This window comes from Streptopelia decaocto (assembly GCF_964273445.1).
Source record: "Streptopelia decaocto genome assembly, chromosome: 11".
NCBI classification, from domain to species: Eukaryota; Metazoa; Chordata; class Aves; order Columbiformes; family Columbidae; genus Streptopelia; species Streptopelia decaocto.
In genome coordinates this window covers 7,416,172-7,440,273 of record NC_138666.1, presented here as the reverse complement: position 1 = coordinate 7,440,273, position 24,102 = coordinate 7,416,172, and the positions used below count along the sequence as shown (strand labels likewise).

At 54.8% G+C, this 24,102-nt stretch overlaps 2 protein-coding genes across 4 annotated transcripts in view; one reads left to right on the top strand and one right to left on the bottom strand.

The window, feature by feature from the left end:
- The first annotated feature begins 11,447 nt into the window (after positions 1-11,447).
- On the top strand, positions 11,448-17,179 carry GINS2 (GINS complex subunit 2). The gene is made up of 5 exons (XM_082062986.1): positions 11,448-11,643; positions 12,459-12,573; positions 13,821-13,920; positions 14,973-15,099; positions 15,693-17,179. Exons 1-5 carry the CDS (start codon positions 11,554-11,556, stop codon positions 15,816-15,818), a joined length of 558 nt encoding a protein of 185 aa, XP_081919112.1. The 5' UTR covers positions 11,448-11,553; the 3' UTR covers positions 15,819-17,179.
- Positions 17,180-18,325: 1,146 nt separating this feature from the next.
- The window catches only part of GSE1 (Gse1 coiled-coil protein), a 99,025-nt gene continuing 93,248 nt past the window's right edge, over positions 18,326-24,102 (bottom strand). For 2 of the 3 annotated variants that reach the window (XM_082062985.1, XM_082062983.1), the window contains 8 exons: positions 23,196-23,776; positions 22,625-22,737; positions 21,850-22,120; positions 21,613-21,735; positions 20,702-21,073; positions 20,014-20,271; positions 19,594-19,697; positions 18,326-18,745 (listed from right to left, as the gene is read on the bottom strand). In XM_082062985.1, coding sequence (XP_081919111.1) covers positions 18,611-18,745; positions 19,594-19,697; positions 20,014-20,271; positions 20,702-21,073; positions 21,613-21,735; positions 21,850-22,120; positions 22,625-22,737; positions 23,196-23,776 — 1,957 coding nt within the window. In that variant the 3' untranslated portion in view covers positions 18,326-18,610. The remainder of the gene's footprint in view (positions 18,746-19,593; positions 19,698-20,013; positions 20,272-20,701; positions 21,074-21,612; positions 21,736-21,849; positions 22,121-22,624; positions 22,738-23,195; positions 23,777-24,102) is intronic. The other variant, XM_082062984.1, reaches the window with a different exon arrangement.

The following is a 24,102-nucleotide window of genomic DNA, read 5'->3' as shown; positions in this document are numbered from 1 at the left end:
CATCCAACCACAGTTCTTGCTCGAAAACGTTAAACCCAAGGTCAAAACAAATATTAATGTAATGATTTGTCACAGGGACTGGAAGCACGCTAATGAGTTTGAACAACAGTTCTAAAACAGTTTGAGTCTACAAAAGAAGAGGAGAGTGAAATACCTTATTAATTTTATGCAATCTTTTGGGGGTTTATAAACAAATCTGATTTTCAGCTGGTCCGTGTGTGTCCATTTAAGCAGGTCTAAAATGTGTCTCTCTGAGCTGAAGGCAAGTGATCTGAGTACATCAAATCAAGGAGCCTGGGTATAGTCTAGTTCAACTTCTGCCTGTCCTTCTAATTAATTTTTGTTTCTAATATTTAAGTTTATTAGGCAATGAAGCTTTAGATCAGACAAGTGCAGTTCTTAGAGAGTCTGGTTACTTTTCGTCAAACTCTAGTTAAACATGGTCTCAACCTGCAGTGGTTTCTCGAGATTTCCTTCTTTTCCTACCCAAAAATATCTTTATGAGGATCCAAATGTCTTTACAAGGAAGATCTGAATGTCCAGCAAGTGACCTGCCTCTGTCCAAGTTTTCCTTAAGTGTTCTTATTTTAAAACATGAGCGGTGGGATTGTCAAAATCTCTGTTTCTGTTTAAATAAGCACAAGTTTTCCTCTTGGTCTTAGTGAGAGATGGGACAAGACTCAAATCCCGTTCTGAACTGGTGAATAAAGCCGAGATACCTGGATGTGGATTTCCCTGCAGTTCAGGTTCGCAGAGGCGCGAGGTCTGATGTTCTGCTCCCTTTCCCGAGGAGGAGAGGAGGGTTTGAACGCTGGGTTTGTCTCTCTGCTGCGCAGGCGTGAGGTGTGATAGGCGTTACAGAGGGTTTGGCACTTAGTCAATAACCTTTCCTAACCATGAGTCAGATACCTGTGCAGGAAAGGAAAATGTTTTCACTTGTTGAACAAAAAAAACTTACCTGGCTCACAAGCAGCGAGATAAACACCTTCCAGTGGCTGTTTTACTGCACATCCACAGCTGCATGAAAAAAATATCCTGGAAACGAGAACGCTCTGGTAACATATGGAGCAAAATCACAGACGCTGCGGGAGGAGGGTTGTTGTCTTTGTACAAACACCTCCTGCAATCCAACCTCTTGTTCCCAAGGCAGATGTTATCGTAGAGAGACGCGTTCAGTGTGGTTGTCAGCCAGTGTAAGCTGCTGTATCTCCTGAGCCACAGGAAATGTTATTCTTTGTAACTTGGTGTCATAATCAAGCTTTGATCCTATATATGCTTATAATAAGCAGAATGTATCTCATCAGTCTGTAACCTGATGGAACCGCTCCCTGCTCCCCGTGACCAACCCTTGCTGGAACAGGAGCAGCTTTTAATGCTTTGTCTTTCCATTTCCTTATCTCCTCTTTGCTTTTCAATGAGGTCCTTTGAGTGTTTTGCCATCAGCAGAACCCTGGGCTGGCTTGGAGCAAAAAGGATAAGCCCTGCACTGCTCAGATCTTATCTCACCTGCCCTATTTGCATTGAAGGCTGGACAAAAGGCAGCAATTTCATAAAACATGGGCTCTTGTGAAAGAACGAGGAAGCTGCCGAGAAACACAGCCTGACCACAGGAGCAAATGCTGGTGGGATTCATCAGGGGCATTCAAGGTAACTCCTTTTAAAACTTCTGGGGGAAGAAATTGTGGGGAAGGCACCTGTGTCTCCATTGCTGGAGTCCTTATGATTGTTGCAAAGATGGTACTGGGCATGGATGTGGTTTTTTTTGTTTGTTTTATTAACAATTATTGACATGCAAGGTTATTATTTTTGCCCTGTTCACCGATATTTGGCATTTTCCTGCCCAGATGTTCAACTCCCAGCTCTTTACCTCATCCGTAGGACCTCAGGCTCTAGGAAATGCAGAATTATTATCCATGTAGGATGATTTTTTTTCCACTCTCAGCCCTGATGTTTCAAAATGGTGATAAACAGACCCTGCAGGTATCTGAAAATACCAGTACCAAGAGCTCAGGTTTGAGTGGGAGGATGCAAACTACTTGACAGTATCCATGTGTGTGTTCACCTTGAATCCTTTACTCACGGCAGAGAATGAGGAACCTTGAGCCTGTGTTGCTTCAGGCACCAGTTTGGTTTGAAATTGAAGGTCGGGGTGACTTGAGAGCCTGGCAGCTACGAGATATGTCCCCAGCGGTGCCACCAGCCCCTGGCAACTTCCAGCTGTGCTCAAAATCCCTGTACAGATCCAGCTTGAGAAACCCAGAGGGGAACAGAGAGTTGGGGGGGACTTGTAGGCATTATTTTAACTGAGAAATGAATCTGCCTTATAATTCGGAGAATCAGTGGCTGTTTGGGGCTGGATGGATGTCGGGAAGGGTCTCTGCTCCTCCTGCCTTGTGTGGCGTCACAAGTGGGAAGAGCAGATGGTGACAAGACCCAAGGGATGTTTTTGATCAGCTGCTCACAAGTGAGATTCCTGTTCCTGGGGAACACATTGGTGCCGTATTCTCTCTGAGCTCATTGCTCCATATGTATTATGAAGGTTTGGGTTTTTCCTTTATTTGGCAAGTGGAGCAGCCTACTGCTGGAGTTTCTCCTCCTTCCCCCTCCCGGCTGAGCTGCTCACGGGATGTTGTTCGCTGGCCTGTGTTAGCATGACAACGAGCCAAGACAGCTCGTTACCTGTTCAGCTCATTAGCGCTGACGCGGGTGCGCAAAGCGGTTGAGCTGTCAGGATGGAGGAGCCGCAACCTCTTCACCCAGCACAGCTGGAGGCCGGGCCAGACAGATGTGCAGAGCCCAGCCCCGCTGTGCATGGCCCTGTGGAGTTGCACCCTGAGAGATGACTCCCTTTCCCCCACAGAATTTCTTATTTAAGTGGCAGAAGTGCCCACGGAGGTTGACAGTGACAGATGCAGGAAGCAGAGCCGGGTCTCTTTGCTCCCTGGCTGGAGGCCTAATCGCTGCACTCTGCTGCTCTTTGTGAAACGTCTGGAGATGGCGGGGCGGAGGGCATCGCCGCTACGGAAAGAGCACGCCCGTGCTAATGGAAGAGGCTGTTAGCAGCATGGACTTGCGGTCGACTGCAGCTTGGAAAATGGCCTCGAGGGGAAATGCGCTCATTTGTGAGCTGCGCTTCTCAGCTGGGGTTGAATTCAGCTCCTGGAGCGGAGCTGGGTCGCCCGCGGGTGCCCGTAGGAGCTGTGGGGAGCTGGTCGGTGTCGGACAGTGGGCTGGACAAGCTGCTTATTTCCCATCCTACTCGGGCTACGTTACTCCCAACTGCAAACATCTCAACCTTGCAAACTCCTCTTTTTCTTCACCCATCACCCTTCAGCCAGCCCTCCCGCAGCCGCCAGTGATTTTGCTCTGCTGAAGTATCTGCCGAGGACTTTATTGATTTTTTTTCTTTTTTTTTTTTACTGTTGCTTTTAGACCACATTTTCACCCAGCCTTCTCCTCCAAAAGTCCACCCTTGCTGCACATTTTCCTCTCCGACTGTCGCCCTGCGAAAGGGCGGTTTAGCAGAGGATGGAGGCTGGTGGCTGCTGCGGGGTTTCCGATAACGGGACCGCAGGAAAGGTGGAATCGGTCCGTACCCCTGCGTGATGAGCTTTGCAACCTGTGATGAGGGAGGCAGGGAACTCTGCTCTTAAAAGTACCCGGTAGGTGGGCTGGGGGGAACTGGGGAACTCCGTGAGCGGTTCCAGGCAGCGCCGCACTGGCTGCAGCAGCACTTTGGCTGGATGCGGGCAGGACCGGTGCCAGGGATGTCCCGATCTGCGCAGCGTCAACCCACGAGGGCCATGAGAAACGACGCAGCCCTTCCTAGAAATGCGCTCCAGAGCTTAAAAGATGGATCTAATTGAAAAAAAAAAAAAAAATGTATCGAGGTTGTAGCAGGGGATAAAAGCTGGGCTGAGATTAACCTGGAGCTCGGCGAAGCGAGGAGCACGGCAGTTGTGTCCAGGTCCCTAAGCCGGTTCCTGCTGAGTTCCTGCCTGGCAGGGAGGGGTTTGCTCTGGATGCAGCTCCAGCAGGAGAGCCCAGCACCCACTGGTTTTGTGCTTCAGGTACGTCCTCTCTTCCCACTTTGCTTCCTTCCCTTCCCGCCACAGCCACAGCAGCTCCCGCTTTGCTTGTCGGAGCCACTGCCACGACCCGCTGGATTTTCTACGGGGGTGTTTTCTGCCCAAACTGTTCCTGCCAAGAGCCTGCGCCTGGGGAGGGCTGGAGCTGCTCCAGTTTGCCCAACGCCTGCATCTCCAGCTGCTTCCTCGTGACTTCTTCCTCCCTGCCCACGCCTGGCGTCCCCTCCGCGTCCCACTCTGTCTGGGGCGGCTGCGAGCCTGGAATGGGGGGTTCTGTCCCCCTCCCAGCACCTCCAGCTTACCCCAGGCAGTGTCCCCATGGCCCCTTCTAGGACAATTCCTGAGCCAAACTGGGATCAGTCTTTTCCTCTGTGTGGCCTCATCCCTCTGTGAGCGCAGAACTGGGGTGACGTGTCACATGCATTACCCTGGGACTCTGTGACCCACCAAGCCGCTTCCCCTCGTTCCTTTTCTCCACCAAGACCAGCTGGTGTTTGCAGGAGCCACTCTGATCTGTCAGTATCTCCAGCTGAAGCTTTTCTTTGTGGCTGGTGTTTGCTAAACACATCCCTCTCCCTGCGGTTCCTCTGGCAGCTGGGGAGCTGTGAGCTCACCCTTCCAGAGAAATTAGGAGGTTTCCGTCCATCTTCACCCACTTTTTGGTGATTCAGCCCCCTCCACCCTCCTCTGCACCCGGGCAGGATGGGGCTGATGGGTTGGGATGTGCTGAGCCCAGGGAGAGGGTGGTTGCCTGGGCTGGAGGGACAAATCCTCACCCACAGAGGTCATCCAGCTCCGCACCAACCCACCAAGGCAGATTTATGAGCCCATCTTCCCGCTGGCTTCTGGGGGGGTTGGCTGGTTGCCCTGATGTGATGCTCAGCATTTCGTAGTCCTGGCCCCACCACGGGCATCAGGAGCTCCTGGGAGGGATGTGGAGCAGGGATGAGGCTGCTCAAGGGTCTCACGGTGCCCGTGGTAAGGAAGTGGCTGCCCTGTGGGGCTGCTCGGGACTCAGATCTGCCCAACACTGTTTGTCCAGGGTTTTTTTCCACTAGTTAACGGGGCTCTGGGCTGTAACAGCCACCTCGAGGTGACTGACCCCCACCCTATGAACTTGCCCACGGGTCTTTGTGGCCCAGCCCATGGGGACAAGAGGAAATGAGGTGCGATGCCTCTCGGGTGTCCGCACACCAGCCGGAGCCGTGCTGCAGCCCGCAGAGCTCACCACAGGTATTTTAGCGGCTGATGTTGATATTTACTCCCTGCAGCAAGCCACGGCTTTCCACCGCTCACAGTTTTAACAGTAAATGCTGCTGCCAGGCGAATTCCAGCCCTTTTGGGTTCAGGGCTGTTTGTTCTCACCCAAGAGCAGCAAACAGTTTTGGAGAGAGGCATCACAAGAGCCGATGCTGCCGGTCCCGGGATGCTGCATCCACTGAGCTTGGGATGGGGTCTGGAAAGACCAGGCTCTGGCTCAGACCTTGTCCTCTGGCTCCTGGACTTTGCAGCCGTGAACAAGTTAATTTTTCTGTATTTTTCTGGGGCAAAACTGAAGCCACAGGTTGCAAATGTCCCTGCCCTGGCCTCTGTATCCAGGACTGGTGCCTGCAGCTGGGGCTGCAGCCTTTCCCCCGTGCTCAGCTCTTGAGCTCGAAGCTTTCCAATAACTCAGCTATTTTATTAAATCAGAGGAAACAGATTGGGAAGGAAATCAGCCCTTTCCACCTTGGTGATTTTTCACCAAATGTGGCAGAATCAGGCCAGCAGAAACTGGAGCAAAACCACCCGTTTCCACTCCCCACTCCCCTTTACGCAAGGTTCGGTGTCACACGTGGGGCTCTGATCTCCCTGAGACCTCCCAAGCTCCTGGGATCAGCTCAGTGCCATCTCTGGGTGAAGTTCAAAGCTTTTTCCCTTCGTTCCTCCCTGCAGCCGCAGGGTATTCAACACACAGTCGGCGCCCTGGATGTGAACCCCCTGCTTTTCAGCGCTCTCTGTAAAGGAGCCGTCTCAGGGCTTCACCTCTTAATTGCGGAGGAGGTGAACATGGGGAAAAAAAGCTTCTAGCCACTTTTAACACAGGAAAAGGTGGATGCTCTGGAGGCAGAGGGTGGTACCTGACCTGGAGCTCTTATCCTGGTGATACCCAACATTTTATGGTATCGCTTGGGGGGGGTGTGTGTGAAACCCTCTGCCTGGTGCTGCTTCTGCTGCCAGGCTGGTTTGAGGGCTGGGGGGTCAGATGGGAAGGGGAAAAGCCCCTTTCTGGAGACTGGAGGAGGTGAAGATGCTCTGGGAGCATCTCTGCACTCTAGAAATCAGGGATGCTGATGGGTCATGCCAAAGCTGGGTGTGGTACCCTCGTACCAAATCCCTTCTTGCCTTTCTAGGCGCTTGGTGGCCCATTTGACCACTTGTAGGGATGCTTGGTGATCCAGTGGCTTCACTTCCAGGCGAGGGGCCCTCCTGCCCCTCTCTGTCTCAGCACCGGGCTGGATTGTGCAGCCAGATGAGAGAAAAGCAGTGTTTTTCTCATCCCTCATCACCCCAGGGCTTGGATGGGGCTGGAGGGGGGAGGGTGGGTGGGAGGACCCAGGACTCCACTAACCTGATTCACCAGGTTAGAAACCAACCTTGCAAATAAAATCCTCCCACCCTCCCAGGGTTTGGTCCTGAGTGGGAATTCCACCCCCCAAACATCACGTCCCTGCTCCCCCTGCATCCCAGAGCAGCCAGGGAGGTGGGATGCGACGGGGGGTACCGTGTCACCGCCACCGGGTAAGCGTCACACCCTGGGCCCTGCTCCCCCTCCCCGGTGCACCCCCAGCCGAGCATCCCCCTCCAGTGACACTTTTGATGAGCGTCTGGGGGTTTTTGGAGCGTGAACTCGTTGGGAACGCAAGCGCTTCTCAGGCTGGTGCCAGCACAGGGGCAAAGTTGAAGCCCCAGCACCTGAAATCCTGCTGGAAATGCTGGGGGGAAGGGATTTTTCACCCAAGCATCTTCCAGCGCCACAAGCAAGGGATTTCTTGATATTTGGGCAGCTGTCATGATAGCTGCAAAGTGGGGGTCTTGGGGGGCTCTGTTCCCAGCCCTGGCACAGCTCCCCAGCCGTGGGGGTGTCACAGTTTGGGCACATTCTAAAAAATGCAGAATTAAAGCCAGTGACAGCAGTTCCCCCCTCCCCTTGCCAGCCGCTTGGAAAGGTGAAGTGAAGCGGTGGTGGAGGGGGAGCGGGGGTTTGCTCGGCTCTTTGCAGACCCCAGAGCTTGGAAAAGCCAGAATAAGTCACTGACTCTCATCCCAATAAGCTTTTCCCGGCAGCTGTGGACAAGAGGGATACAGATTTCCCAGTAAAGGGATTTTTTTCTTAGGATAATTTTAAAAAGTGACGTCTCATCTGAGCGTTCATCCCCCAAAAGCTCTTGGGGTGTCGGGGATGCCCAAATGGAGCAGGATGAGGGATGCAGCACTGGGTGCAATGCTGCAGCCAAGCATCCCTCAATTTCTCAGCGTTTTCTCTGAAATCACCCATTTCCTTCATAAATAACAACCTGTTTCCTCCTGCTCGGCACCTTCTCACCTGCAAATATTTCCAGCGTCGACCCCAGGAGCCGAGAAAGCGGCATGGGACCCCCCACCCGCTAACCAGCGCCTTCTCTGCTCTCCCAGAAAGTTCCTCCTGAAACTCAAGTGCCTGAGATTGAGTCACTAAAACGCTGTGACATCACCAGCGGTTTTCGCTACTGAGCAGCTGAGTTTCCTGTTATGCCCGCGCGCCTATAGATATAGATATACATACGCATAGGTGCACACTGTTAGCGATCGAGTTCACTCTCCTTCCTCCCCGCGCTGCTGCCCGCAAACATTTGCTTCTCTCTTCATTTTTTGCAGTGGTTGGGGCTGGAGATCTTGGTCCTGCTAAGAGGATGAAAACATGGGGCTCAAGTTTTCCTGCCTGAAAGGTAAGTTTTGGGGTGGATATCGTGTTTTCTTGGGTTTTTTTGGGGGTGGTTGGTTTTTTTCCTGCTCCGTGAAGGCATCTGGGGGATGGTTGTACATAGAGGAGCTTTAGTTATTTCTGCTGTGGGTGAGATTTGCCATCCTGGTGGCATTTAAATAAGTCCCACAGCTGACCCCGTGCATCACTCCGGAGGCGATCTCCCCATCTTTATAAAAATAAAAGGGTTTGGTCCTGCATCCTTCACTCCGGAGCATCTCAGGGGTGCTTGGGGCCAGCCCGGAGGCCAGGGTACCCTCCATCGCTCTCCAGAAGAATATTCCACCCCAGGAGCTGCTTATTTTCCCTCTAACTTTAATTTCTTAATGGTTTTAGGCTGGGGCTGGCGGCAGCGATGTCTGCAGGGAGATGGAAGTGGGAGCTTTTAGTGCTCCCGGCCCCGATGCGCTGGGGCGAAGGCTGGAGATCACATCTCCCATTAGCTCTGCACCCTTGGGCGGCTCCAATTAATCATCCTTCAGATCGTTAGGGGTGGGAGCTAATGAGCATCCCTCTCTAAGAGGCAGAGCTTCTGTTTCTCAGGCTTTTCCTGGCTATGATGGACACAGCTTTGGATGCGTCACCTAAAAATGAACCTGTCCCCATGTGTCACCTCCCCATATCAGGGATTTGGGGGTCCCACAGAACTCTCCCCAGCCCAACCCAGGGACATGTGGTGACCAAAGAGGGGAAACTGAGGCAGCCAGGGAGTCCCTGTCCTGCCTTCCATCCTCCCCAAAGCCAGGGCAGAGCCCCAAAATATCCCCCCCACTGCTCCAGAGCCCTCTGATGAGCTTCAAATCTGCAATATAATAAAAAGGGCTCCCCCCTTCCCCTTTATTCTGTCTCCCTTACATAAGGCAAAGCTTTACCCTTAATTAAAAAGAGATTAAAAATATCAGTGTCTGTCCCCTCTGGGCATTTTCCTGCTTGGGAAGAGCCGAAACCTCCCTGGCTGCTCTTCTCCCGATTAAAAAAGCAGATTAAAGAGATTTGCTCCCCACAGAGGGGGTGACTATGGTTTCTGCCTCTATCAGACACCCCAAAATTTAAGGTGGGGAGGGGGTGTGAGGCTGCACCTGGTTGCTGGGGCGGGGGAGCTGGTGTGTGGGTTCTCTAGTGGCTCATAAGGGGTTGAGCTGGGCGGGGAGGGGATTGATGCTGCACCCCCCACACCTGATTGTGTTTTTGTGTCCCCCAAATTTCCACAGGCTTGAAGACATGTGTGAGCAGCGGGAATGGCAGTGACAGGACCCCGGCGGCACCCGGTGACAAACACCTGCACGTCCCTTCCATCATCGTCACGCCACCCACACCCACAGGGACCGCGCTGGCCCGTGACGCCCGGCGAGGAGGGGACACACCATCCTGCAGCCAGTGCTGAGCATGGGGACCCGGGGGGGGACACGCCGGGATGCGAATCGGCTGGATCCTGAACCCTGGGGACATGCGGGGTGTTTTGGACATCGGTGACTGTTTTTTCTCTTTTCTTCCCAAAACCACCCCAACGCTGACCGTGTGACAATGGCGGGACAAAAGCAGGGGGGGTCACCCCACTGGCCCCCACCTCTCTGCTCGGATTGGAGAAGCAGGTTGAAAACAGCAGTGGAAAAATGAACTCGGCATCACCCAAAACCCACTGGATCATCCGCAGCCTGGAGCGGGGGGAACCGGGGGCGACGCTTCGCGGGAAGCAGCGGCACCGGGAGAGGCAGGGGTGTGAAAACAGATGGAAATTTAATTTTTTAACGACGGCAGCAGATGGCAAAAGACACGCGAGTGGAGTGGCAGCGTGGCGGGTGCTGGCGGCACCGGGGGGTGTGTGGCTGATGATGGAGGGGGGTGGTGGGACCCCCTGGTGTGGGATGGACGTGGGTCCCTGGAGTTGGGTGTCCCTGGGGTGATGCTCACCCCAAGGGTTGGGGTGAGCCTGAAGGGGCTGGGGAGGGGGTTTGGGGGGAGTTGACATCATTTGGGTCTTCCTGTTTCCATGGTGACTTGCAAAACGGGGTGCAGCCCCCTGAATTGCCCAGGGGGGTGGGTGCTGGTGTTTTCGGCTGCTCCACTGGGTTAAGGGGGTGGAGGGAGGGAGGGAGGGAGGGATGAGGAGACCTTCTGATCTCTGAACTGCCTGAAAGGAGCTTGGAGCCAGGGGGGGTCGGGCTCTGCTCCCCAGGAAGAAGCACCAGGACCAGAGGAAACGGCCTCAAGTTGCGCCAGGGGAGGTTGAGGTTGGATCTGGGGAACAATTTCTTCCCCAAAGGGCTGTCGGGCATTGGAACAGGCTGCCCAGGGCAGTGGTGGAGTCACCATCCCTGGAGGGGCTGGACAGATGCAGAGATGAGGTTCTCAGGGACATGGAATAGTGCTGGGGTGGGTTATGGTTGGACTCGATAATCTTGAGGGTCTTTTCCAACCAAAATGATTGTGATTCTATGGATGGAGGCATGGATGACGTGGTGCATGAACAGCCAGAGGAGGGCTGATCACTGCTCTAAGGCATGGATGAGCGGGTAGAGGATGGATGGAGCCATGGATGGACAGGTCAGTAGATGGGTGGGTGGGTGGATGAAGGTGTGGATGAATGATGAAGGTACAGATGAATGGGTGGATGGATAGATGGATGGATGGATGGAGGTGTGCATGGATGGATAGGTGGATGGATGGACGGACAGATGGATGGACGGACAGATGGATGGACGGATGGATGGATGGATGGATGGATAGGCAGATGGATGAATGAATGGATGGACAGATGGACGGGCAAGCCAATGAATGGCAGGAAGGAAGAGACAGGCAATGGCGGGTTCCTGAGTGTAGAAGGCTGCACAGGGACACCAGCACTGATGGACAGACAGGCAGACGGCTGCCGCAGGTCCGTGTCCAGGAGGGAAGGTGCCCAGCTGGGGCTGGGGGGAGCCCGGCCGGGCTCGGCGCCGCCCCGGGGACACGAACCGAGGCCACCGGGTCCCCACGGGCGACCCCGCGGGGCGCTGCTGCCTCCCGGCCGCCAGGGGGCGGCAGCCTCGGGCGCCGCGCACATGCGCAGAGGGTGAGGGCGGGGCCATTGAGGGTCCCGCGGCTCCCCGGCAGCTTGCTGAGCGCTGATTGGTCGAGCGCCGCTCGGGGAGCACCGGGATTGGTCCCTCTGCGACCGACCAGGCTTCTGGCCGCGGGGCAGAGCCGGAGCGTGGCGCGAGTAAGTCAGCCAATCAGAAAAGGATGCGCCCATGGTAACCAATGGCCGGCCAGTACCGCCCCTGGGAAACCAATCAGAGTGCTCCGAGCTGCGCCAGACCCCGCCCCCATGCGGAGACCGCGAAAACGCGCCCGGCGGCGGGAAGCGGCGCGCTGTGGGCGGGGCTTCATCGCCGCGCAGCCAACGGGGAGGGCGAGCCGGCTCCTGGTTCCGGTGGGTACCGGTTCGGGGCCGGCCCGCGGCCCCTCAGCGCCGCCGCCGTCATGGAGCCGGCAGAGGCGGAGTTCCTGGCCGAGAAGGAGCTGGTGACGATCGTGCCCAACTTCAGCCTCGACCGGATCCACCTCATCGGGGTTCGGCGGGGCCGGGCGCTGGGGAGCGGCTCGGGAGGGACGGGCCCTGGAGGGGCTGTGGGGCGGGGGCGGAGGGCGGGGGGGGGGCTGGAGGGCAGGATTTGGGGGCAGGAGCTGAGGGTTTGGGGAGATAAGGCGGATTGGGGACGGGGCTGGGAGGTGTATGGAGAGGGTTTGGGTGCAGGGGTGGGGGGGACAGGGATTGAGGGGCAGGAGCTGGGGGGAATTGGGGAGCAGGTACTGAGGGACGGGGCTGTGGCGGTTGGGAAGAGGGACAGGGACTGGGGGGCAGGATTTGGGGGTCAGGGGCCGGGGGTTTTGGGGAAGAGCCTGGGGAGCTTGAGGACAGGGGCTGGGGGGTTTATGGACACGGGTGGAGGGGCAGGAACTGGGGGGTTGGGGGTCCGGGCTGAGGGGGATTTGGGATGGGCTGGGGTGTTTGGGAAGAGGAAGAGGGGCGGGGGGAAGGAGCTGGAGGGCTTGGGGGCATTAAGGGATAGGGGGGTGGCCTGAGATGGGGAGGAGAGGGGGTAGTGGGTGGGGAGGGGGGCAGGACAGCACAGCCCCCCAGGAGGTTTGGGAGGGGACAATGCTGTCCCCAACCCCTCTGACACCTTCAGCCCTCACACCGAGCCAGGGCTGGGGGGTCACCTGGGTGCTGAGCCCTCAGTTCCGGCAGCAGGTGCTGGGATCCACTGTGCTTTTCAAACTCCCTTGGAAACTTGCTGAGATGGCTGAGGCCACATTAGCAGAGGAATTCTGCAGTGCCTGAGCGCTTGCTGTTGCTTTACTCTCACCTTCAACTAATTTTGCAGGGGGATTTGGGTCCCTTTAATCCTGGGTTGCCAGTGGAAGTGCCCGTTTGGTTGGCCATTAACCTGAAGCAGAGGCAGAAGTGTCGGCTGATCCCTCCAGAATGGATGGATGTTGGTAAGAATGGCAGGTTCCTCTTGAGCTTCAGTGGATGTAGGAGAAACATGTAAAAAAAAAAAAAAATCTGGTTTCCACCAGTAGTCAGAAGCTTAATTCAAGCAAAGTAACTCTGAGAGAAGGATCTGGTGTTCTGCTACTGGGATTCTTTATATTTACAGATGTAATCGCCCTGGTTAATTGGGTATTTAACTTCTGTTCCTCTACTGAGGCGGAAGAAGAAGGGTGAGATGGAATCCCCAGTCCTGACATTCATATTCAGCGCTGGTCTGTCTGAGCAGCACGTGCCTCTCAAGGCTTGTTCAGAAGGAGCTTTAGAGTCCTTGGGTGACACTTGTGAGGAGGGAAACCTTGGAGAGGGTATTTGTGTGTTAAACACCAGTTTATTTGCTCCATGGAATCATTTTCCTCAAGGCCATTGGAAGTGGGAGGTCATCTCGCTCTCTATGGGTGAGAATCGTGGCACCTTCCCTTTCATCATCTCAGGGGAAACTGAAAAAGAGCAGAAATAAATAGTAATGGAGCTGTGGGAAGGGGGAGGCTCGCACCAGGCGTTCCTGCTTGATTCAGCCAAGGGCACAGACACAAATTAGTGCAAGAGCTTTGTGGGTGAAGAGACCATCTAGATCAACAAGTGTCATGGGAGCAGCTGAGGGACCTGGGGGGTTCAGCCTGGAGAACAGGAGCTGGGGGGAGACCTTTTGATCTCTGAACTGCCTGAAAGGAGCTTGGAGCCAGGGGGGGTCGGGCTCTGCTCCCAAGGAACAAGCACCAGGATGAGAGGAAACGGCCTCAAGTTGCACCAGGGGAGGTTGAGGTTGGATCTTGGGATCAATTTCTTCCCCAAAGGGCTGTCGGGCATTGGAACAGGCTGCCCAGGGCAGTGGTGGAGTCACCATCCCTGGAGGGGTTGAACAGATGCGGAGATGAGGTTCTCAGGGACACGGGGTAGTGCCAGGGGTGGGGTAACGGTTGGACTTGATCTTAAAGGTATCTTCCAAACAAAATGATTCTATGATATCATTTGGGGGTCAAGCTGGTGCAGGTCCAGCCTCCTGGCACAATGTGACCTCTGTCATCACCTTCATGTGCTGCGTTACCAAAACCTTTTTCTCTCCACACATTGATTCGTGCTCGGGCATAGAGTTGGTCCCACAGAACCAGCGCGTGGCTTTTCCTGGGGGGTAAAAATGTGTCCAGAGCGTTGAAGTTCTGGCAGTGCCTGAGCCTTCCTGGTTGTATTTTAGCAAAACTGGAGGAAATCCGTGAGCAGGAACGTAAAGAGGACACCTTCACCCCGATGCCCAGCCCCTATTACATGGAACTCACAAAGCTGCTGTTAAACTAGTAAGTAGGAAATGAATTGTCACACTTTCCGCCTGAGTACATGCTCACGTAGACGATTTTTCAAGCTTTTGTTGGCAGCAGCCCCAGAGTGCAGCGGGAAAGGGAGAGTTAATGGAGGTTTATTTCACAGCGTGCCAAGAATCTCGCTGCAGCGGTTTTCTCATGGTAACTTTGCATTTCGGTTAACTCGGGGATTGCTTGTTCTGCTGCCTGATAATAGGGGCTGCGCCGCTTTATTGAGTGGCTGCTGAGCATGGAGGCCTCGAGGATCAGCAGCGTGTTCCCTGGCTGCGATCTGTTCAGCCCAAACCCCCCAGGCTTCTTCCTTGGCTCTCCTTCAGGAGGAAAGCTCTTCTTTCCTTGGCCAGAGAAGCAGGAGACGGGATATTCCATGTCTGAACTCCTGCCTGCTGAGGCATTTCACTTGTAAAATGTGCTGGCTGGTGTTTTTCTTTGCGCAGTCTGACTCGAAGCCCTTGGTCGGTCTTTTTAGTGCCGGCTTTTCCTCTGGAGGTGCCGCTCTTGGCGTGTGGCTCCTTCCCTTGCGCTGCAATGAGCCCGACAGCTCCATCCCTGTGAATTGATCTGATCCCTCGAGCTTCAGGCGGCGCTGAATCGCCGTAATGGGAGGATGTGGTACAGCTCGTACGGTCCTTTCAACTTAATTCTCTGTGAAAGAACCACGAGAGTGCAGAGCCAGGGCTCTAATTCCTTCCAGTTCCCTGCCCACCCAGGACTTTGGCCGGGTTATTGTTCCTCCATGTCGCTCGGACCAGCTGGGCAATTAAAGAGCAGAAGGATTCGAGTGCGAACCAGCTGCTGCGTCAGAGCTGAGCATTCCTGGGTAAATAAACCAACCCAGAAATCCCAGCAGTGCAAGCACCAGCCTGGATTTCCATGTCAAATTGCATTTTATTTATTTTTTTTTCCTCTCTAGCAAACTGTTCTGCTTACGCCTCAGAGGGCTGAATTGCTGCCAGCATCGCTTACGCTGCTGACACAACATACGCGTCCCCCGCAGCCTGTTCTGATCCTCTTCTCTCCTCTCCCAGCGCCTCGGACAACATCCCCAAAGCCGACGAGATCCGGACGCTGGTGAAGGACACGTGGGACACGCGCGTCGCCAAACTGCGCCTCTCGGCCGACAGCTTCGTGCGGCAGCAGGAGGCTCACGCCAAGGTGCCGTGGGGAGGACTTTCCCAGACGTGTGGGCTGGGGGCTGATGGAAATGCTGGTTGGGGCTTGTTTGTTGTTTCTTTTTTTTTCCTTGTCTTGGGAACTAAAGCCAAATGCTGAAAAGTCGTTTTATGGGCCGGTCGCAGCTCCCCGTGCCTGGTGGAAATAGCATTGTTGTTCCTCGTGTGCGTCTCCTGAGCGGGGCTGGCAGCTGGGCTGGTCCCTTGGGTGTCATCGAAGGAAATGCGTGGGCAGCCGAGCTGCTTTTGAGCTTCTAGTCCACGTCACCATCCTCATGTGCTGCGTTACCAAAACCTTTTTCTCTCCATGCACTGATTCAAGCTCAGGTGTAGAGTTGGTCCCACAGAACCAGCACGTGGGGCTTTTTTAGGGGGTAAAAATGCGCCTGGAGCATTGAAGTTCTGGCAGTGTCTGACCCTTCTGGTTGTATTTTAGCAAAACTGGAGGAAATCTGTGAGCAGGAACGTAGGGGACACCTTCACCCTGACACCCAGCCCCTGTCACACAGAACTCACAAAGCTGCGCCAGGGCCGTGTCCCCACATTCTCTTATTTTATCTTTTTTTATTTTTTTAGCTGGATAACTTAACCTTGATGGAGATCAACACAACTGGCACTTTCCTCACCCAAGCCTTAGATCGCATGTACAAGCTCCGGACCAACCTCCAGCCTGGTGAAAGCTCCCACTCCCAGGATTTCTGAGGCAGAAACACCCCCGGACCTTCACCTCCCAACATCCACCCCCCTGCACGCATCTCCTGAGGCCGCCCCGTGTTCCTCGCTGTGCGTCACCCCTCCCGGCAGCTCCTTTTTCGCAGAGGTGGGATTGTTCCTTGGCTCCAGGGATGTGGTTTTGGGACAGGGGGATGTTTTCCAGCGCTGGGCTGATGATCTCAGGCTGATCTCTCTGCCTGTACTTCACCGAGGGAACTTCTGAGGGCAGCACAGGCCGCACGCTGCCTCCAGAAGCCAGAAATTCTGAAGCGTTGCTGCTTCGCTGTGAATTTTATTCTCGGAGCCTTGAAAAAAAAGGAGGGAGAGGAAGATGTGGCAGTGATGGGAGATCAGATCCATCTGCGCTTTGCAGAAAGGACAAAAGAAAATGGGTTTTCCTCCCCAAAGCCAGGTTGGGTTGGTGTTGTCTTATATCTGCCTTTTAGGTTTTTTTAATCTGAAACTGTGTGTATAAAACGTAATAAGAAGAAAATATATAATTGCAGTTGAGTGAGCAGCATTAAACAAGTCCCTGTATTTTGTTGCACACGTACGTGGGTTAAACGCTGCTTGGAAAAACCCACAGCAGCGGTGTCACCCCTGGGACACGGTGACAATGTCCCCAGCCAGGCTGGGGGACGCTCAGAGCTGGAGCCGCTTCCCCATCACCCGGCGGGGAGAAAGAACCTTTTGCTGTCATTGTGGAAGAGTTTATTATTATTATTCTTATCCTTTTTTTTTTTCGATGTTTTCAGAAATTACATCAATATATTCATAAATAACTAATTACTACATTCAACAAATAATATATTACATTACAATTAATTCAACCAAGTACACTTAGAATATGCGTAGGGTTTGTTTGGTTTGATTTTTAATTTTTTTTTTCTCTTTTATTTTTTTTTTTCCAAAGTTTGTTTTCCTTCCCAGCACCGCGGGCTCTGCTTTGCATTTCCCCCCTCACAGCCCCCCTGGGCTCAACCGCAGCGATTCTGCACGGGGTACGTACAGACACAACCCCTCAGAATAATTCTGAGAAATTGGTCAAAAAAACCCCCTGATTATGGGGCTGGTGAGGGGGCAAAAATCTCAGCACAGGCTCAGGCAACATCCCAGCATCATCACGGCGAGGGATAAATTGTTAAAGTAGCTGATTTTCCACCCCTGGCTCCTTTCCCCCCACCCCAGCAGATGGGAAGGAAAACGCGACTCGAGCAGCGACCAAGGGTTTTATTTTTTGCCGCGTTAAAATTCACAGCGCAGGCCGGAGTTGGCAGCGCTGAGGCCAGAGGCTGGCGCTGCAATCAGGGATTTAAAAAAAGATTAAACTAATTTCTGTCACAAGGGCATTTTCCTTTTAATCTTGCACAGCTTTTTTTTTTGGGGGGGTGGAAGCCAATGGGAGATGGAAGGTGGAGCTTGGGGGGGGGTAATTCTTTCTTTGTGAGAGCAACAAGGGAATTTAAAGCACAAAGCAGAGGTCACCTTTCCCCATAGACATCAGCTTGTCTCGTGGCAAATTAAATTATTTATTTTATTTTTTTTTAATTAGGAAGTGGCCGGAGATGCCCAATCTGAACCTGTTCCCACATATGGGCAGGGAGAGCTTGGCCCCCCCCAGCTTGTCCCCGTGGTGCCACCAACCCCATGATTGTCTCGTTATTTCGGGGGGGACAAGGACACCTCTGTGTCACCCATCCCTGAACCCACAACCCCACTCGGAGCAATCGCTTCGTATTTTTTTTAATATTTTTAATTTGGCAGATAGAACCAGAACAAGGTGCCCGGCCCCACAACACCCACAACTGCACCGCTGGGGCAGAAAAAGGTAAAAAAAACAAACCCCAAAAGAAACTAAAAACCAGGAGAGAGGGTGTTGGGAAAGCAAGTGCCCCGCTGGAAAAGGGGATTTATTTTTTTCCTGGTTTTCAATTCTTTTAAAACACTTCAATGTGTTTAAAACAGTTCTCTGTCCTGACCAGCAGCAGTAGACACACCAAGAGCAAGTTAATCCTTTTGCCAAAAAAATAAAAGGGGGAGGGGGGGAGAAAGGAAAAAATAATAGTAATAAAAAAGCAAAAAAAAAAAAAGCAGAAACATATTAAAAAAAAAAAAGGGCAAACTTTTTATGACAAGAATTAAAGTAATAAAAACATACAAAACTTTTTTTGTTGTTTAATATATATACACAGTACAAGGCTGAAGCACCTTTTGACTCTTGAATCGCAAAAACCCTCGTGAGCGGCTCCGAGGGGGTGACACCCCCCCCACGTGTCTGTGCCCCGTCCCCCCAAACAGGCACAAATAGGGACCTTCAACCAGTTTATTGACTTTATTGGTTTCCAGCGAAGTGCATTTCCAGTGGGAAACCCCGGTGGGGGGGACACAGGGGGGCTCCTGGTGCTGTCCCAGCTCCCCCGGCTTTAGTGTTGTCCGTGGAGTCTTTAATTGTAATTTTAAAAAAAAAGAGAACAACAAAAAAATGAGGCTATAAAGTGTGGGTGGGTGGCGGGGGGGGCACAGCGCCCTGTCCCCCCCGGGGGCTGCTGGCCATGGGGTGGGCACCCGGCTCCCCCCACTCCTTTGCTTCATGCATGGCACATTCTCCATTTTATTTTCTTCCTTTTATTCTTATTATTTTTTTTCCTTTTTTTTCTTTTTTTTTCTTTTTTTTTTTTTTGTAGCTTCAAACCTTCCCGAGTGAAAAATATTAAATATTCAAGGTAATAAAATAGATTATTATTTCTAGACTATATGTTCGGCCTCAGCCCAAGGGGGCGTCACCTGGGGTACCCCTTGAAATAGCCCCTGGCCCATGGGGTGGGGGGCACCGCAAGGCACTTCCGCAGGTGCTCCAGCTCCGCCTGCAGCCGCTCGCGCTCCGACGCCAAATGCTGCTTCTGGCTCCGCAGCTCCTGCCGTGGGGAGGGGGAGAAAACAAAATAAACCAGGGGTTGGGATCCCTCGGGGGTGCTGGGGTTTTAGGGGTACCCCATGTTGGGGGACTGCAGGGGGATGGGGTTTTGCAAGAGGATGAGGCGCCGAAGGGAACAGGCACCGTGAGGACGGGATTTTGCGGGGAAAGGATTTAGTAAGGATGGAGTTTAGGAGGGGATAGGTTTTTGCAGGGGATGGAGTTTTGCAGGGACAGGGTTTAACTGGGGATTGGTTTTAGCAGGGGACAAGGTTTAGAAGGGACAAAGTTTAGCAGGGACAGGGTTTAGAAGGGACAAGGTTTACTGGGGATGGGGTTTAGAAGGGACAAGGTTTAGCAGCAACAGGTTTTAGCAGGGGATGGGGTTTAGTGGGGACAGGGTTTAAAGAGACAAGGCTTAAGCGAGGACAGGGTTTAGCGAGGATGGGGTTTTACAGGGGATGGGGTTTTGCAGGTGGCAGCACTTAATAGGGACAGGGTTTTGCAGGGCTGGGGGTTTAACGGGACAGGTATAGAAGGGACAAGGCTTAGTGGGGACGGGGTGAAGGGGACGGAGCTTAGTGGGGCTGGCCTTTAGTGGGAATGAGGTACAGTGGGGGACAGAGTTTTGCAGAGTTTAACAGGGACTGGGTTTGGCAGGGACAGGTTTTTGCAGCGGATGTGGTTTAGCAGTGACGGGGCTTAGCAAGGGATGTGGTTTAGTGGGGATGGGGTTTTGCAGGGACTGAGCTTAGCAGGGATGGGGTTTTGCAGGGATGGGTCCCTGGGGGTGTTGGGTGCAGTGGGTGCCCGGGGGTCGAGGAGCTGAGGGTCGGGGTCCCCACTCACCGCCACGCTGTGCGACAGCTGCTCGGCCGTCAGGCTCAGGCTGTAGTGCTGGGCCTCCAGCCGCCGGCACTGGCTCTGCAGCACTTGCCGCTCCAGGTTTTGTTCTGCAAAGACCAAAGGACAGGGGCTGAGTGCCGGCACCGCAGCGACATCAGCACCGCGCCGGCTCCAGCATCCCCAGGGAACCTCCCGCTGCTGCCGGGAATGCATGAATTTTTCACATATGCATCAATTTTTCACATATACACCAATTCATTTCCCCAGCGCCTGTTGCTTTTATGCCCTCGCCGCAGTGCTGGGAGAGCCACTGGTGCTTCCCCAGCTCATCCCTGGTGCCTGGTCAAGGCACAGAGCGGTTTCACCCAGGGGAAACTGAGGCACAAAGCAAGCGGAGGCTCACCCCCCCCCCCATCCCCTTACCTTCTATATGTTCCTGGTAAGCTTCAAAAATTGCCTCGATCCCTTGCCACTTGGGCCTGGGGTACTCCTCCTCCTCCTCCTCCTCTTCCTCCTCCTCTTCCTCAGAGGTCGAGTCGCAGGGCAGGGGGGGCAGCGTCCGGGGGGGCCCCTCAGCCGTTCCGTTGTGCGGGGGGGGGCCCAGGCGGCTGGACGCCTGCAGCTCAGGGATGTTGTAGTGGATGGAGGCATCGAGCTTGTGGTTCTGCTCCGCTGTCCCTGCTGTGGACACCAAGCATGAGCCCCTGGTCTCCTCCCTGTGTCCCCCACCCCACCCCTGAGGCTGCATCAGGAAAGATGCTCCCCTCAAAATATTAATTTCCATCCCGCCCCAAGCCACTTTTGAGGGGCTGCAACATCTTCTGTGGGTTTCCATCACCCTGCCCCGAAACTGGAGTAACTTTATTTTCCTCACTCATTGAAATAAATGAGTTGGGGGGGGGAACAGAGATGTATTTCCCAATGTATTTTCCTATGCATTTTCCCAACACCTTAAGTTTTATCTTCACCCCTGAACTCCTGAGATGTTCCAGCAACAAGGCTGCTGGTGGATTTTGTGCCCTCAGTGGTGCCAAACCCGAACAGGGAAACGAAGGGGTGTCCCACCCCCCAGCGATGGTCCCCAGCCCCCTCCCTGCGTCCCTGCCCTCACCTTTGTGCTTCTGCAACGCTTTCTGAGTGGACTGCAGCACTGACTCGTGGAACTGGTGGGCGAACTCCTCAGCGATGAAGGGCTCCCAGGGTTTGCTCTTGCCGTTCACGCTGTGGGAAAGTGGCACCGGGATGTCCTTGGCCAGGGGACCCCTGACATAGCTGAGGATGCTCAGCGCCTTCTTCCCAGGGTGCCCGTCACTCAGCCGGGGTTTCTCCACCGGTGCAGTGGCCGATTCCTTGGCCCTTGGGAGCTCCGGGGGTCTCAGCTGGTCCAACCTGCTGGGATCTGCTGTTTTCTGTGCCTCCGGCACGGACATGGCGATGCCCATGGGTTTATCAGGATCCAGCAGCAGTGGCGGCACCGGTGGCTCTTTGGGCAGAGGAAAAGAGTTGGTTGCAGATGGGGCTCGGTGTCCCCGCCAAAGCAAGCTGTGCTCCCCCATGTCCCCAAAAGGCAATGCTGTGTCCCCCGTCCCACTGGGCAGGGGATGCTCCTGGCTGAGAGCTAGGGAATCATAAAATCAGAGAATCGCAGAACGGTTTGTGTTGAAGGGGCGTTCCCAGCTCCCCCAGTGTCACCCCTGCCATGAGCAGGGACATCTTCACCAGCTCAGGTTGCTCAGAGCCCCGTCCAGCCTGGCCTGGGATGTCTCCAGGGATGGTTCCTCCACCACCTCTCTGGGAACCTGGGCCAGGCTCTCACCACCCTCAGGGGCAACAATTTCTTCCTCATATCCAGCCTGAATCTCCCTCCTTTAGTTTAAAACCATCAACCCGTGCCCTATCGCAATAGACCCTGCTAAAAAATTCTGTCTCCATCTTTCTTATTGGCCACTTTTAAGCACTTGAAGGACCAGGGGGGTTATTTTAGGACCAGAGGGGATGTTTTAGGACTGGGGAGACATTTACCAGTGCCGGGCCCGCTGGGGCTGTCCCGCGGAGAGCTCTTCACCACCACGGCAGCCGGTGTCGTCTTCTGCTTCATGGCCTGGAGCATCTCCACCAGCTTCTCCTTGTCTGTGGCATGGGAAGCTGAGCTTTAGTGTAGCCTCAGCTCAGCAGAGCAAGCTCACAGCCCCAGGCAGGACCCCCTCCACGACACCCCCAAACCACAAACCCTCACAGAGCACGGGGCATGGTTGTTACCTTTTCTCTTCTCAGCGCTGATGTGGGTGAGGTTGAAGATGGTGAGGAAGCGTTTCTTCTCCTCGAAGTTGGGGCTATTGTTCATCTCGTCGGGGCTGTAGCGGGTGGAGAGCGGGAGGCGCGGGGAAGGCGTGCGGCGCTTGTTCTGCACAGTGGGCGGCGAGGGGCTCCTCTCCCGCAGCATTCGCCGGCGTTTGCGGCGTTTCTGGCTCAGCAATTCTTCCTTTTGCTGCTGCGTGGTGAGGCCGAAGAGCTGCAGGAACTCCAGCTTCTGGGGCGCCGACGGGGAGAGCAGAGCAGGGTCACCCCCAGACCGCTCCCCAACCCCACCCTCACGTCCGTCTCCATTCCCCATCCTCATGTCCATCCTTATCCTGTCTCCACCCTCACCTCAATCCCCATCTTCATCTCTATCCTCCAATCACCTTCATCTCCAACCTCATCCTTGTCTCCCCATGCTCATCCTGATCCCCATCTTCATCTCCATCCCCATCCTTATCCTCATCTCCATCCTCACGCCCCATCCCGATCTTCATCTCCAGCCTCCTCCTCCTCTCCATCCTGATTCCCATCCCCATCTCCATTTCCATCCTCATCCTCACCCCTCTCCCGATCTTCATCTACATCCTCCTCCCCCTCTCCATCTCCATCTCATCTCCATTTCCATCCTCATCTCCATTTCCATTCCCATTGTGGCTGCCCCACCGTGCCAGGAGCAGGTGCCCAAGGTGGGGCTGCTCCCCAGGGGACAGAGGACATTGAGTTCCAGCTGTACCTCTGAGGACGTATCCAGCTTCAGCGGGGGCTGCTCGGCCACGCAGCGGAGATGTGCCCGCACCTCCTCCTCATCGCTGTCGTCGCAGGAGTCGTCCAGGTCATAGTAGTAACCTGGGGATGAGGAGAGACTGGTGTGAGACTGGGGAGATCCCTCTGGGACAGAGGGGCAGCAGGGTACAGGTGCAGTGGGGTGACATGCCCCTGGGGAGCATCACCTGCCCTGTGTCCCCACTCAGCATCACTTTGGGCTGGGTGACAGGGGCTCACAGCTGCGGCTGAACCCCCCCATCCCTGCTGTAGGGGGAACATTGACACCTGCCCCCCCATGGTGCTCCATCTCCTCCCCGACACTGTTCTTATCCCCACTTGCACAGCCTCATTAATATTTAAAAACCGCTTATTAGCCTCAGTTCATCATTTATTAATTGGCCACGTCTAGAGCGGAGGATTTACCGAGCTGCTTGGCTTTGTGGGCTGCTGGCATCCCCAGGGAGACCCCCCCGGCCACCCCCAGCACTGCCAGGTACCGCTGGGGGTGTCCCCGGTGCGGTGCCACCGCGGTGTCCCACCTTTCTCGCGCGCCTCGCGCCGCCGGCGCTCCTCCAGGTCCAGTTTGCTGATCAACCTGCGATGCTGCTGCACGAACTCGTCGTAGATGTACATGGGGTCCTGGGCGCGGGGCTGGGGGGTGCGGTACGGCGAGCTGGGCTTGGTGGCCTCGCCGAATGGGGTGGCCGGGGGTCTCTGCTGGCTCAGGATGCTTTGCGTGGATTTCTCCAGCTCGGCGAGGAAGGGGGTGTGGGGGAAGCCCCCGTGCTCCAGGGTGCTGGGTTCCCGTCCTGGGGGGTATTTCTCCAGCGCATCCCTCTTCCTCACCCCCTCCTCCAGCTTCTCGGGGCAGAAGCCCCTCTCCACCTTCACCAGCGGGATGCTCTGCCGGCCGGGCTCAAAGGGGGACGGGTGGCCGTGGAGGGTGTGGGGCTCTGGGAGGCGGCGAGGGGGCTCAGAGGGGCTTTCTATCAGCGAGATGGGGTTCCAGAGGGACGTGGTGACGGGGTGGTGCTGGGGTTTGGGGGAGATGAGGGGTGGGGGACCCCCGAAGTGCTGCCCCGGCTCCCGGCCACTTGGCTCGTGGCGGCTCGATCCTGACCTGTGGGGAGAGAAGAGGGGAGGTAATGCCAGAGAGACACCCCACACCGGGCTGCTTTTGGGGGAGAAATGTACCAGTTTGGGCCACCTGGAGCAGTTTGTGCATGTGGGGCCACCACATTCATACTCTCCCATGTCACCACCCCAAGGGATGAGGGGGCAGAGTTAGAGCTTGAGCAAGGACATGGCTGCATCCCCAGGCAGGGGACCCCAGGCTTGACACCCCCCAGCTGCCCACCATAGGGACAAAAGCCACAGCCCTGCTGTCCCCACCTTGGTGCCACCCTCCGGCAGCCGGGGACGGAGCCAGCCTGTTCACAAGATAAA

Excerpts from the sequence above, each read along its gene's own strand:
- GINS2 (XM_082062986.1), top strand. The coding sequence starts at position 11,554 with ATGGAGCCGGCAGAGGCGGAGTTCCTGGCCGAGAAGGAGCTGGTGACG. Across the intron at positions 11,644-12,458 it reads ACCGGATCCACCTCATCGGG|GGGGATTTGGGTCCCTTTAA; the intron begins GTTCGGCGGGGC and ends CTAATTTTGCAG. Across the intron at positions 12,574-13,820 it reads TCCAGAATGGATGGATGTTG|CAAAACTGGAGGAAATCCGT; the intron begins GTAAGAATGGCA and ends GTTGTATTTTAG.